Raw genomic sequence first — 13,975 nt, 5'->3', positions numbered from 1 at the left:
CGCAAATATCTGGACCAAAATGCACCCCCCATCTTGCCCGTGATCCGGGACAGCGCTTTAACAATCCTCTCTCCTCCAATCTCTCTCTCGATTTCGCCAATCCTATCACACTGAGTGCTCCTCAGGACACCTTCTTCAAGCTCAGTATCCCTTGTCCTACGCTCTTTCTCACCCCCCCCTCCCCCCGTCACCCCCCCACCCCGTGAGTTGAAACCGAAATTCGTTGCACTTTCTCCTACTCTTCGACACTATTGGACTCCTCGCCTCCCTCAGTCTTCCTTTTCCCTCCGACAGTCTTTGAGGACCCAAGGCTTGGGATCCACCTCATCGACACTGCCCGACCCGACCACCATCGCCTTCCTCGGAAGCCTCGTGGAGGCCCGTTGCCCTCGGCTTGGTTTCCCAAAGCTGACGATGAGGATTCCTCTTGTCGACGCTCTTGTCACCTCGGGCTGACTCACCACTCGCTCGTGTCATTAGCACTCGGGCAGAGGCCATTTGGCTGAACCCGAGAGCGATTGGGTTCGCTGATCATCAGCGCGGTCTGGCATCGCGCCAACGATCTTCACTCCCCTGTGGAATGTGGGTGGCTAGCCATCCGGAACATTCCGACAGAGTTGACCCGCCTAGAGAGTCCGAAGGTCATCGAATCGCATATATATAAATATATTTTTAAAAAAAGATCATCAACTTGTGACTGTCCCGTTGACGGTGGGACCCATCTTTTGTTGACTGACCCTGTGTGTGGAGATCTGTTAGATTTAGCTTCAAAGCGGGAGGTGGAAGCCTTGGCGAGCAGTAGTTGGAACCCGTCGATTTCTTCTCATTACATCAGCCTTGCTGTTGCTAAGGCAACCCAATTTGACAAGAAACAGACAACCCCAAAAATATCCTGGCACGGGTAAGGCAAGGCATCTTTCTTTAGCAAGACCTCCCAGTGTCATCTAACTTTGGGGGGGAGGTGGGGGTGTTTGAAAGCAGGTTGGGGGTGGGAGAAGTGATGTGCTGTGATTTGTAAATTGATCATTGAGGAGCAGGCCACATCATATTGGACTTCCATTAAGTTGGGGTTCAGCAACTGCAGGTTCTACCTGGTTCCAGTCGGCAATCTTACTCCAGGCATACGCTTCCATTTCCTTCCCCTCCCCCAACATTCATTGGACAAAAAGAAAACTTTGGTATTCAGTTTGAAGTTGTGATCTCCCGACTGTGGCTGTACAATGTCCTAGTGCTGGATGCCAAAGAGTTTGCATTTCTGCAGTGCCTTTTCTGACATCCGCAAACCCCAAAAAGCTGCACAGCCAAGTACGTACTTTTCTGAAGTGGTGTGATGGGGTAAACACTAATTTGGCACAGCAAGCTCTCACAAACCACAGAGATCATGACCAGATAATGAGTTTTAGTGATGTTGGTTGAGGGACAAATATTGGCCAGGACACTGGGGAGAACTCCCCTGCTCTTCTTTGAAACAGTGGCCATGGGATCTTTTATACCCATCTGAGAGGGCAGATGGGGCTTTGGGTTAACATCTCATCCAAAAGACGAAACCTCCGACAGTGCGGCGCTCCCTCAGCACCGCCCCTCCGACAGTGCGGCGCTCCCTCAGCACCGCTCCTCCGACAGTGCGGCGCTCCATCAGCACTGTCCTGGAGTGTCAGCTTGGCTTATGGGCTCCAGTGTTGGGGTGGGGCTTGAACCCACGAGCTTCAGGAGGGAAGCGTGTTGAGGAGGGGGTCAGTTTTTAATTTTTGTTAATTCCCACATCGAGGAGAAGAGGCCAATGGATAGTCTCCATCGCACCTTTGTGTCCTGAGCTCTCAAACTAACACATCAGTACGGCGATATCGGATAGCGAGCCATTGATTTTAAATGTTTTGTCTCTTCCATTTCAGATAATGGTGAAGTCACTGTTCTCCAGGCTGGTCGACACGAATTCCCGTTCAGCTTCCAGCTTCCTGAAGAGTGAGTATCCGAACTGCTCGCTAATTCCCAGACTGCCCGAGGGTAATTGCTGCCCTGTAGAACCACTCGCTGGATTCCTGACCTCCAAGTCGCTATAGTAGATGGTTGGGGAGGAAGGCTTTAATCGACAAGAGACCCCACGAAGTTTGCTTGTCATGTTCCAATCATTGGCCCCCATCATATCTCCCTATTGGCTTCCAGGATAATGCAACTGGCTGCCATAATGTCTGCGCATGTGAGCATGCTCACAGGTTTGTAGAGCTGTTGCATTGTGAGTGGCTTAGCCAGTCACATGATGTTCACAAGACTCAATAAAACCCCAGTCAGTTGAATCTAGGTCATCCACGATGAGGTATACAGTTGTGAGCCTAGTGGATGAATTGGTAATGTGTCGTGTGATTGTTAAACCTTTGTTAATAAACCAACCAGTTCTTAATAGCAACGCTGCTCTAGAACATGTTTCCATTTAATAATCCTGCAATTTGTGCCAATTTTATTTTTTCCCCACCGTGTTTGTTAATGTGTGTATTTTGTGTTTTTCCCCCTCTCCCTCCCTGCCTGCAGGAACTTGGTGACCTCCTTCGAGGGGAAACACGGCAGCGTGCGGTACTGGGTTAAAGCCAAGCTTCACCGTCCGTGGGCCACCGTGAAGAAAATCAAACGAGAGTTCACGGTGATCGAGCCCATCGACATTAACACCCCCTCATTGCTGGTAAGCCCGGCCCCCCATCAACGCTAAGATCCAGCGATTATGGTCAGCTGTTTGTATCTTACCATTATCTCAAGGGGATTGGGATACAAAGGGGAAGTGGTGTTATAGTTATATAAAGCTCTGTTCAGACCCCATCGGGAGTAACCATGTCCAGTCCTGGGCTCCGCCCCTCGGGGAGGGTATATTGGCCTCGGAGGGGGAGCAGCGCAGATTCCCCAGGGTGATACCGGGGCTGAAAGGGTTAAATTTAAGAGGGCAGGTTGCACAGACTGAGCCTGTATTCCCTCGAGTTTAGCAGACTGAGAGGGAGATCTGATCGAGGTGTTTAAGATGATTTAAGGAGTCGATGGAGTTGATCGAGAGAAACTATTCCCTCGGGTGGGGGGAGTCCAGAACAAGGGGCAGGACCTTAAAATTAGAGCCAGGCCGTTCAGGGTGATGGCAGGGAGCACTTCTTCACACAAAGGGACACAATGGTTCTGTGCTGTAAAAGACAGGCTGGAGCGTGATGGTTTTTACTGTCGAGTAGCAGGTCAGGATGAATATTCTGAAATTCTGTTCGATTCCCTTTTTGCAAGGGGGATCATGGAATGTTTATGGACAACTTTCTCCGGAGATTAAATGGGAGGGTAGAGGCCGTGATAGGGGAGAGTGTCCATGGGCTGTGGGATGAGTGGGATTGATGAGGTAACTGGCCTTTTCTCGTTCCCTGTGACTTAAGGTTCTCCCCTTGCTCCCACCAGGCTCCTCAGGCAGGTACAAAAGAGAAGTTGGCTCGTGTCTGGTACTGTAACCTGGGTCACGTGTCCCTGACAGCAAAGATTGACCGGAAAGGCTACACGCCAGGTAAGAGAATTTTCACAAAACATCCTTTATTCGTTAAAAAAAAAGAACTTGCATTTCTATAGCGCCTTTCACGTCCTCTGGAGTGTAGTCACTGTTGTAATGTGGGAAATGCAGCAGCCAATTTGCGCACAGCAAGCTCCCACAGACAGCAATGTGATAATGACCAGATAACGTTTTAGTGATGTTGATTGAGGGATAAATATTGTCCAGGACAATGGGGAGATATCCCCTGCTCTTCTTTGACATAGTTGATGTGGGATCTTTTACATCCAGTGCAAGTTCACCAGAATAATACGGGGCCTTAAAGGGTCCAATTGTGGGGGCAGGTTGCACAGACTGAACTAGTATTGCCTTGCGTTTAGACGGTTGAGGGGTGATCTAATCGAGGTGTTTAAGATGATAAAAGGGATTCGATAGAATAGATACGGAGAAACTATTCCCTCTGGTGGGGCAAGCTCAGAACAAGGGAGCATCACCTTAAAATTAGAGCCAGGCCGTTCAGAGGTGGATGCTGGGAGTCAATTGAAACCTTCAAGACTGCGATGAATAGATATTTATTGGGTAAGGGATATCGAGGGGATACAGAGCAAATGCAGGTAAATGGGGTTGAGGTACAGATCGGCCGTGATCTGATAGAATAGTGGAGCAGGCCCGAGGGGCTGAATGGCCTCCTCCCGTTCCTATGGCGATGCAAAACGCACAAGGCGGAGGTGGGGCAGGAATGGTGTTTTGAGGGGAGATCATGTGTGTGAGGCAACGTTGAGCTAATCGCCCCTCGGGAATCTGATGCCTGTCTTGCATGTCTCCTGATTTTTATTCCCCACTGGGGTCAGTGCGGAGCAATATGGGGCATGGGATAAAAGCGGTGTTCCATGCCCATCCCCCGGGGTTCCCATCCAGTGCGTCCGGCTAAAATGACCCCCCCCCCCCTCCGTGTGTGTCCATGACGGTAACCCTGCTTTTGTTTCCCCAGGCGAGGTGATCCCCATTTTTGCTGAGGTGGACAATTGCTGCTCCCGCACAGTGATGCCCAAAGCGGCCATCGTCCAGATGCAGACCTTTATCGCCAGGGGCACCATGAAGCAGAAGAAGTCCGTGGTGGCGACCCTGCAGGGGGAGGGGGTCGCTACCCGCAAGAGGGGGTCTTGGCATGGCCGTCCCCTGAAGATCCCGCCCGTCTCCCCCTCCCTCCTCCAGTGCCGGGTGATTCGTGTGGAGTACGTACTGCGGGTAAGTGAGCGCGGGATGGTGGAGTGGAGAGAGAGAGAGAGAGAGAGAGAGAGAGAGAGAGAGGTGGTGTGTGTGTGTGTGTGTGAGATGGAACAAATTATTTTCTAGTTTTCTTTCTGTGGACCGAGGCCTTTTGTAACGGGAGGAATGATTGTGTTTGGCGGTTTCAGGTTTATGTTGAAATCCCGGGCACGTCGAAGCTGTCGCTGGAGCTGCCCCTGGTGATCGGGACCATCCCCCTGCACCCGTTCGGCAGCCGTACGTCCAGCGTTGGGAGCCAGTACAGCGTGGACATTGACTGGCTACGCCTCGCCCTCCCAGAGAGACCCGAGCGTGAGTACCTCGCCTCGCCCCTCCCTCCCTCCGTGTCGCACGTGGAACTATGGGGGTGGGGGCGGAGCAGCGGACTGCGTGCTCTCAGAACCCTGGCCCCCCACCCTCACCCCTCCCCCAAAAGCTGTTGAGGCTGGGAAGGCGGGGCGGCGGAGGGGGGGAAATTGAAAATTTCAAAATTGGGATTGCTAGACTTTTGTGGGGTAAGGGTATTAAGGGTTACGGAACCAAGTCGGGTAGATGGAGTTCAGACACTGATCAGCTGTGATCTCATTGAATGGCGGCACAGGCTCGAGGGGCTGAATGGCCTCCTCCTCTTCCTTTGAGAAGTGGGGAGTGACCCACTGAGTACAGCAGCAGTCCCCGTCTATCACCTTCAAGGCTTTGTGGCTAACCGCTGTGTCCCTGGCCCCTCCCCCCTCGCTGGTGGGCTGTGGGAGAGTTCAGTTCCTTTTGTTAAATTTCCACCCCCTCTACTTCCAGCTTTGTCCTAACGTTGACCTGATTCTCTTCCAGCTCCCCCTGAGTACTCAGCGGTGGTTTCGGATGAAGAGGCTGAGCGGACGGACCAAAGACTGTCCATCCCGGAGGATGAGGAGGAGCTGGGAGGATTACTGGAGCGACCATTCTTTGCCTATGTGCAGGAGTTCCGATATCGCCCTCCGCCCATTTACTCTGAGGTAAGATCTCTCAAACCTTTTCTTGCATGGAATGTACAGCTCAGAAACAGGCCATTCAGCCCCACCGCTCCGTGCCGGGGTTTATGCTCCACACCAGCCCCCTCCCACCCCTCTCCATCTCACCCAACCACCATATCCTTCTATTCCCTTCTCCCTCGTGTGTTTATCCAGCTTCCCCTTAAATGCATCGATACTATTTGCCTCAACCCCTCCCTGTGGCAGTGAGTTCCACATTCTCACCCCTCTCTGGGTAAAGAAGTTTCTCCTGAATTCCCCATTGGATTTATTAACACTGTCTTATATTGATGGTCCCTAGTTCTGATCTCCCCCACAAGGGGAAACATCTTCTCTACATCTACCCTATCGAACCCTTTCATAACCTTACAGACCTCCATCAGGCCACCCCTCAGCCTTCTCTTTTCTGTTCAGTCTTTCCTGATGGTTATAACCTCAGTTCTGGTATCATCCTGTAAATCTTCCTTGCACCTTCTCCAGTGTCTCCACACCCCTTTTTATAATGGCAACCAAAACTGTTCACAGTAACTCCAAGTGTGGCCTAACCAAGTTTGTATACAAGTTAACATAACTTTGCTGCTTTTCAACACTGTCCCTTTAGAAATGAACCCCAGTACCCGGTTCGCTTTTATCTAATGACCTCATTAACCTGCATTGCTAGTTTTAGAAAGTCTTTTCCCTGGGCGTTAAAGTTCAGAATTCAACGAACATTTCTGAGTGTGAGAAAGATCCCAGCCTGTTTCATATTCTGAGGTGTAGAAGCTTCACAGTTAGCTGAGCAAAGCCGTAGTCTATGACGGAGTAACCGAAGATGATGTTAATGTGCTCCGTTGTCAGGCCATGTCAATACCACTTCCTGCTGCCGTGCTTGCTTTGTTTTTGTGGCCTTAACCTGCAACGCACCTTTGCGTGATCTGTCTCTGTGCTGCCCCGCTCTTGTCTGTTTCTAAAGTCGTTTCCTCTTGTGCACCCCTCGCCTGGCCAACACACACAATCCGTCTTTCAGATGAGACGTTAAACCGAGACCTCGTCTGCCCCCTCAAGTGGATGTAAAAGATCCTAAGGCCACTATTTAGAAGAGGAGCAGGGGAATTATCCTCCGAGTCAATATTTATCCCTCAACCAACATCACTAAAAACAGATTATCTGGGTCATTATCACATTGCTGTGTGTGGGAGCTTGCTGTGCGCAATTTGGCTGCTGCGTTTCCCACATTACAACAGTGACCACACTCAAAGTACTTCATTGGCTGTAAAGCACTTTGAGACTTCCGATGAGCATGAAAGGTGCTATATAAATGTAAACCTTTCTTTTTCTTTCTCTCACGCACGCTTTTCCATTTTGTGTGTTTTCTACAGATTGATCCTCATCCCCAGAGATCGGACATGCGTCGCCGCTGTATGACCTGCTGAAGAATTCACCTCGACATGCAAACCAAAAACAGAAGAGAAATTTTAAAACCGCCTTGAGGGCCTTGGGACACTACGCAGGCACCTCGAGAGGACATTCTGGATACTGCCATGCCGAAAAGGAACAGGGCCAGCCCTTGTAAAGGGGCAGAGCGGATGACCTGTGACCTCTGTGGAGACGGTACCAGCCAGATTGGGATCCTCACACATCGTTCTCCCCTCTAGCTGTGCTGTTTTGCCATCTCTTTTTGGGCACTCTGCTCTGCCGAGCTCGGCATCTTATCGAACAGTTCCATGCTGCCGCCGTCTTGAGGGGGGCAGCCATGCCAGGACGGGCGAAGGGGCCTTCTCTGCGTATTGGTTGTGGGCGGTGGTTAAACCGGCCCGGACCTCCTTTCCCTCCCCCCGCCCCCCTCCTCCCGACTGTTGGGGTGTTGCGTGCGTCCGTCCTGCCCCCCACCAAGCTTGCTGCTGTTCTGCTTTGCGCCTCCAAACTTGTACAGACTGGGTATAGTGCACGTCGGAGATTGGGGAGGAAGTGGGGGTGGGCGCGCTTGAGTGTGTCTGTCTTTGACCGTCGGCTCCCGTACGCCTACCGAAATCTAGGGGTCCACCCCAGGTTAAGACGCCGAGGCTCGAGATTCGGCGCGGGTTAGGCACAGACGTCGCCAAGCAAATCTTTCCAGATTTACTCCCTCGCTTGTGTGCGCCGCCCGTCTCTCGACAGTGCGATTCGCTAATCTGTATTGTTCCGACCACCCACCTCTGCCAATACACGTACTGCCTCTGGAGAGGGAATGGGTTCCCACTGGCAGTCAACAAACCAGTGGGTGGGAGCGTTTGGCTTTCAATGGGAGAGGGATGAGTATTATTTTTTTTAAAAAGTAAGTTCAAAGGAAATTTTCAAGAACTATTCCTCCATGCAATTCCCTTTGGCCCAGCCCTCCAGTCCAAAGTCCAAGAAACCCCTCTTGGGTGTCAAACACCTGTGAGGGTAGGGGTGTGGGTTAAGGGTTAGGCAGAATATCTCGAGCTGAGGATATTTATTACGTAAAGGTGATTTCTTTCAGAGCCCTGAGCAATAACCATTTGTATTCATACTGTGCCTTTAACGTTTATGTAAAAACAAACTGTCCCAGGGTTTTCCCCCCAGATGGGCATAAGGAGAAATGGACAGCAAATCAGGAAGAGCGAGATGAGGAGAGGTGATTGGTCAGCAGTCGTGGGTTTTGAGCAGGTTTTTTTTTTAAAAAAGGGGCGAGGTGGAGAAGCAGAGGAGGTTTTTGGGAAGGAATTCCAGCAAGTAAGAGGACGGTGGCACAAGTTTGAGAGAATCGCTGCCCAATGGTGACCAGACATGGTCACTCACGGTAACGCTGATTCATGCGTCATGATAGCGGGATCTGCAAAACTCTAATAATTTGGTTTTTCAATGTCCCTGTTAACACATTAAGGGCCTTCATTGTAAATAATGTGTAATGGGACAGACAGAGAGAGAGAGAGAGAGCGAGACAGAGACATGATCACGTCAATGAATTGGACATCTCCGTTATTGTGGAGTTGGGCCTGTAACCTGACCAGGTTGCTAGGCCTCTTGCTGCCTCAGAAGAGGAGGCAACTTCTCTCTGTATTTAAACCACTAATTCAGCGAGGAACTGAGAATGTTTTTTGACTGTTGCCTTGCCTATTTTATTTTGTTGAAGTAAAGTTTGAGGCTTGAAGAGCCACGATGACAACTCCTTGTGATGGGCTGGTAATGACCCAGTGGGTGAGGTTAGGGTTCGCCAACCCTCCAGGAATTAAAGATTGCTCTCCGGGACACTGCTCCGAGCAACAAACCAGGGAGAAAAATCATAAGTGCACTTATTTTCTTTTTTAAAAATGTTTTTTTTTCATTGCACATTTATTGGTTATAAAAATATTGGAGATGGCATAAAAAGGCCCTCTGTCAAACATTGTCCAATCGGGGGGGGGGGGGGAGGGGAGGTGAGGAAGAGTCTGTTTGCCTTCCGATTGGCGGTGGGGCGGGGTGCCGTGAGGATGGGCGTGCTGGACAACCAATGGCGGGAGAGTGAGGGCGGGGCGATTAAAGACGGGCGGTCACGTGATGAATCCACCCAGCCAGTGTTGGGGGAGGGGCAGGGGAGTTATGGAAAATGTTTCCCGTTACTGTACGGACGAAGATTGAACGTAAATCCATCTTCCATTGTGTATAAAATCCGACACGTTTTTCAGACTGTTCGATTGTGTCTTTTTTTTGTAAAAAGAAAAGATATTTTTGTATTTTTTTTGTTCTTTACAATAAAACATTATAAGAGAAACTCTCCCACGATTTGGTCTTTTTTATCTTGTCTGATATTGTTAACGGAAATTGTTGAAGCCGCCCACTCACCTCCCCCGCCTGTTGGTACATGTGCCATGCAGTGTGATACTGAGGCCAACAGTGCGGGCTCCATCTCCTGACTGCCTCTTTGACCAAGCTTCTGGTCACCTGTCCTAAAGAAAGAAAGACTTGCATTTCTATAGCGCCTTTCACGACCACCGGACCGTCCCAAAGCGCTTTACAGCCAATGAAGTACTTTTGAAGTATAGTCACTGTTGTAATGTAGGAAACGCAGCAGCCAATTTGTGCACCGCAAGCTCCTACACACAGCAATGAGATAATGACCAAATAATCTGTTCGTGATGTTGATTGAGGGATAAATATTGGCCCCAGGACACCGGGGAGAACTTCCCTGCTCTTCTTCGAAATAGTGCCCTGGGATCTTTTACATCCACCCGAGAGAGCAACTGTTTCCCAGTAGTCAGTGCGAGAGTTGGAGTTTAAAGACGGCACCTCCGACACTGCAGCTCTGGGAGTGTCAACCTAGATTTTTGTGCTCTAGTCCCCTGGAGTGGGACTTGAACCCACAACCTTCTGACTCAGGTGAGAGTGCTGCCCACTGAGCCACACTGACACTGTCCTAATATCTCCTTATGTGACTCTGTTGTCAAATTTTGTTTGATGATCGCTCCTGTGAAGCGCGTACGTTAAAGTTGCTATAGAAACATAGAAATTAGGTGCAGGTATAGGCCATTCGGCCCTGCGAGCCTGCACCACCATTCGATAAGATCATGGCTGATCATTCCCCCAGTACCCCTTTCCTGTTTTCTCTCCATACCCCTTGATCTCTTTAGCCGTAAGGGCCATATCTAACCCTCTCCTGAATATATCCAATGAACTGGCATCAACAACTCTCTGCGGTAGGGAATTCCACAGGTTAACAACTGAGTGAAGAAGTTTCTCCTCATCTCAGCCCTAAATGGCTTACCCCTTATCCTAAGACTGTGTCCCCTGGTTCTGGACTTCCACAACATCGGGAACATTCTTCCCACATCTAACCTGTCTCGCCCCGTCAGAATCTTGTATGTTTCTATGAGATCCCCTCTCATCATTTTAAACTCCAATGTATAAAGCCCAGTTGATCCAGTCTCTCCTCATATGTCAGTCCGGCTATCCCGGGAATCAGTCTGGTGAACCTTCGCTGCACTCCCTCAATTGCAAGAACGTCCTTCCTCAGATTAGGAGACCAAACCTGAACACAATATTCCAGGTGACTCCTCACCAAGGCCCAGTACAACTGCAGTATGACCTCCCTGCTCCTCTATTCAAATCCTCTAGCTATGAAGGTCAACATACCATTTGCCACCTTCACCCCCTGCTGTACCTGCATGCCTACTTTCAATGACTGATGTACCATGACACCCAGGTCTCGTTGCACCTCCCCTTTTCCTAATCTGCCACCATTCAGATAATCTTGATAGGTGATTCCCGGGATGGCGGGACTGACCTATCAAGAAAGACTGGATCAACTGGGCTTGTATTCACTGGAGTTCAGAAGAATGAGAGGGGACCTCATAGAAACATATAAAATTCTGACGGGGTTAGACAGGTTAGATGCAGGAAGAATGTTCCCAATGTTGGGGAAGTCCAGAACCAGGGGTCACAGTCTAAGGATAAGGGGTAAGCCATTTAGGACCGAGATGCGGAGGAACTTCTTCACCCAGAGAGTGGTGAACCTGTGGAATTCTCTACCACAGAAAGTTGTTGAGGCCAATTCACTAAATATATTCAAAAAGGAGTTAGATGAGGTCCTTACTGCTAGGGGGATCAAGGGGTATGGCGAGAAAGCAGGAATGGGGTACTGAAGTTGAATGTTCAGCCATGAACTCATTGAATGGCGGTGCAGGCTAGAAGGGCCGAATGGCCTACTCCTGCACCTATTTTCTATGTTTCTATGTTTCTATGTCTTTGCGTTTTTGCCCCCAAAGTGGATAACCTCACATTTATCCACATTATACTGCCTCTGCCATGCATTTGCCCACTCACCTAACCTGTCCAAGTCACCCTGCAGCCTCATAGCGTCCTCCTCACAGCTCACCGCCACCCAGCTTAGTGTCCTCCGCAAACTATAAATACAGGTTGTTGACCCTTGCTTAGTTTCACTTCAATTTTGCAGAGACGATGAGCTATGTAAACTTCCCCATCTCCAGAAACAGCCGCTGCCCTGTCGGTGTGGTTTATAATCTGACTATCCACACGTACATCGACGTCAACCCCGATATCATCGCTGTGGAGGAGGGAGGACGGGGGACATTACCTGCGGCCCACACCGAGATCTGTGCCCGTCTGATCTTGCATTTTTCACATTGCGAAGTCCGCAGGTGACAATTACTGCAGCAAGGATTCTTCATTTTCTAAAAGTCTCACATTATCAACAAACGAGCGATCGGCACAGAGAGTTGAGCAACTCCCACACTGACTACTGGGCAACAGTAATCCACGTAGACTGCAGTCGCTGTAGTATCAAATCAATAAGACCCCTCCATTCCAGCACAGCGCTATATTGAACAGCGACTCGCAATACCGACTGAGCCAGGGTGGCACGACTCCATACAACGGCCATTGTTACCTGTGAGCTCAGGTGTGTGTGTGTGTGTGATGGCCAGGTATTGCACCATGTGGGGCATTACTACGTGCCCCAACTCCATCCTCTGCCAAGGTCCATCTACCCACAGCTTTTGGTTAGGGGGATGGGGGGGGTCGAGGGTCACGGGGGAGGGCCGAGGGTCATGGGGGGGTGTTGAGGGTCACAGAGGGAGGGTCGAGGGTTACAGGGGGAGGGTCGAGGGTCACAGGGCGGAGATTCAGGAGCACAGGCTGAAAGATTTTGACTCGCCAGGCCCGGGGTGCTCCGATGCTCAAGGTTGAGGACAGTCCAAGGGAGATCCTCCTCTGTACGGGCAGTCCATTGAGACACCAAAGGCCACAAAGAGAAAACGCTGATGGAGGTGGAAGCCACAACATAAATGTAAATTGTTTTTCCCTTTACCAAAGGGCAGCGAGTGCTTGAGAATCTCCTGCCAGCGCCGTTAAGAGAGGAGAGACAGCAGAGGTATTGGCACTGACGAGGGCCATTCGGCCCGTCCTGCCTATGCCGGCTCTTTCAAAGAGAACGAAAAAAGAAAGACTTGCATTTACGTAGCACCTTTCATGACCACCTGACGTCTCAAAGCGCTTTACAGCCAATGAAGTACTTTTGGAGTGTAGTCACTGTTGTAATGTGGGAAACGCGGCAAGAGCTATCCAATCAGCCCATCCCCGCTGCTCTTCATTGATTCGCTGAGTATTGAGTCCCCGGGCAAAGTCCAACCCCGTGGAAAAATCGGACTGTCCCACATTCTGCACGGCAAGAAACTCCGATGGTTCACGGTCAGATTTACCGCAATGTCAATGTTCCCAAGATCTCCGCTTCGAGCACAATCCTGACTGACACACATCAGAACCCATTGGTCAACCCCTACGGCATACAGCCCTACAACCCTCCGACATCTCTGCGCTTCTCCAATTCTGGCCATTGGTGGCCGTGCCTTCAGCTGCCTGTGCCCTAAGCTCTGGAACTCCCTCCCTAAACCTCGCCACCTCCTCCTTTAAGATGCTCTTTAAAACATATCTCTTCAACCAAGCTTTTGGTCACCTGTCCTAATATCTCCTTATAGTGTCAGCTGTGGCTCAGTGGGGAGCACTCCTGCCTCTGAGCCAGAAAGTTGTGGGTTCAAGTCCCCCCCCCCCCCCCAGAACTGGAGCACGTAAATCCAGGCTGATACTCCAGTGCAGTGCTGAGGGAGCGCTGCACTGTTGGAGGAGCCGTTTTTCAGGTGGATGTAAAAGATCCCATGGCCACTATTTTGAAGAGCAGGGGAGTTATCCCCAGTGTCCTGGAACCAATATTTATCCCTCAATCAACAGAACAAAAACATCAGATGATCTGGTCTTTATCACATTGCTGTATGTGGGAGCTTGCTGTGCGAAAATTGGCGGCCGCGTTTCTTACATTACAACAGTGACTACACTCCAAAAGTACTTCATTGGCTGTAAAGTGCTTCGAGACGTCCGGTGGTTGTCAAAGGCACTATAGAAATGCAAGTTTTTCTTTATGTGGCTCAGTGGGCAGCACATTGAGCATGAAAAATAAATCCAGGCTGACACTGCAGTGCAGTACCGAGGGAGCGTCGCACTGTCAGAGGGCAGTACTGAGGGAGCGCCGCACTGTTGGAGAGGCAATACTGAGGGAGTGCCACACTGTCGGAGGGCAGCACTGAGGGAGTGCCGCACTGTCAGAGGGGCAATACTGAGGGAGTGCCGCACTGTCGGAGGGCAGCACTGAGGGAGTGCCGCACTGTCGGAGGGCAGTACTGAAGGAGTGATGCACTGTCAGAGGGGAAGTACTGAGGGAGTGCCGCACTGT

General features: G+C 50.4%; 1 protein-coding gene across 3 annotated transcripts in view; it reads left to right on the top strand.

The window, feature by feature from the left end:
• The window catches only part of arrdc2 (arrestin domain containing 2), a 40,445-nt gene extending 30,934 nt beyond the window's left edge, over positions 1-9,511 (top strand). For 2 of the 3 annotated variants that reach the window (XM_070859563.1, XM_070859565.1), the window contains exons 2-8: positions 1,893-1,962; positions 2,527-2,674; positions 3,418-3,520; positions 4,494-4,750; positions 4,921-5,083; positions 5,600-5,763; positions 7,137-9,511. In XM_070859563.1, the coding sequence (XP_070715664.1) occupies positions 1,893-1,962; positions 2,527-2,674; positions 3,418-3,520; positions 4,494-4,750; positions 4,921-5,083; positions 5,600-5,763; positions 7,137-7,190 (959 nt within the window). In that variant the 3' untranslated portion in view covers positions 7,191-9,511. The remainder of the gene's footprint in view (positions 1-1,892; positions 1,963-2,526; positions 2,675-3,417; positions 3,521-4,493; positions 4,751-4,920; positions 5,084-5,599; positions 5,764-7,136) is intronic. The other variant, XM_070859564.1, reaches the window with a different exon arrangement.
• Positions 9,512-13,975: the final 4,464 nt, after the last annotated feature.

The sequence above is a fragment of the Pristiophorus japonicus genome, chromosome 18 (genome assembly GCF_044704955.1).
Source record: "Pristiophorus japonicus isolate sPriJap1 chromosome 18, sPriJap1.hap1, whole genome shotgun sequence".
Lineage (NCBI taxonomy): Eukaryota > Metazoa > Chordata > Chondrichthyes > Pristiophoridae > Pristiophorus > Pristiophorus japonicus.
Note: the sequence above shows the minus strand (reverse complement) of the source record. Positions and strands in the feature narration are given on the sequence as shown.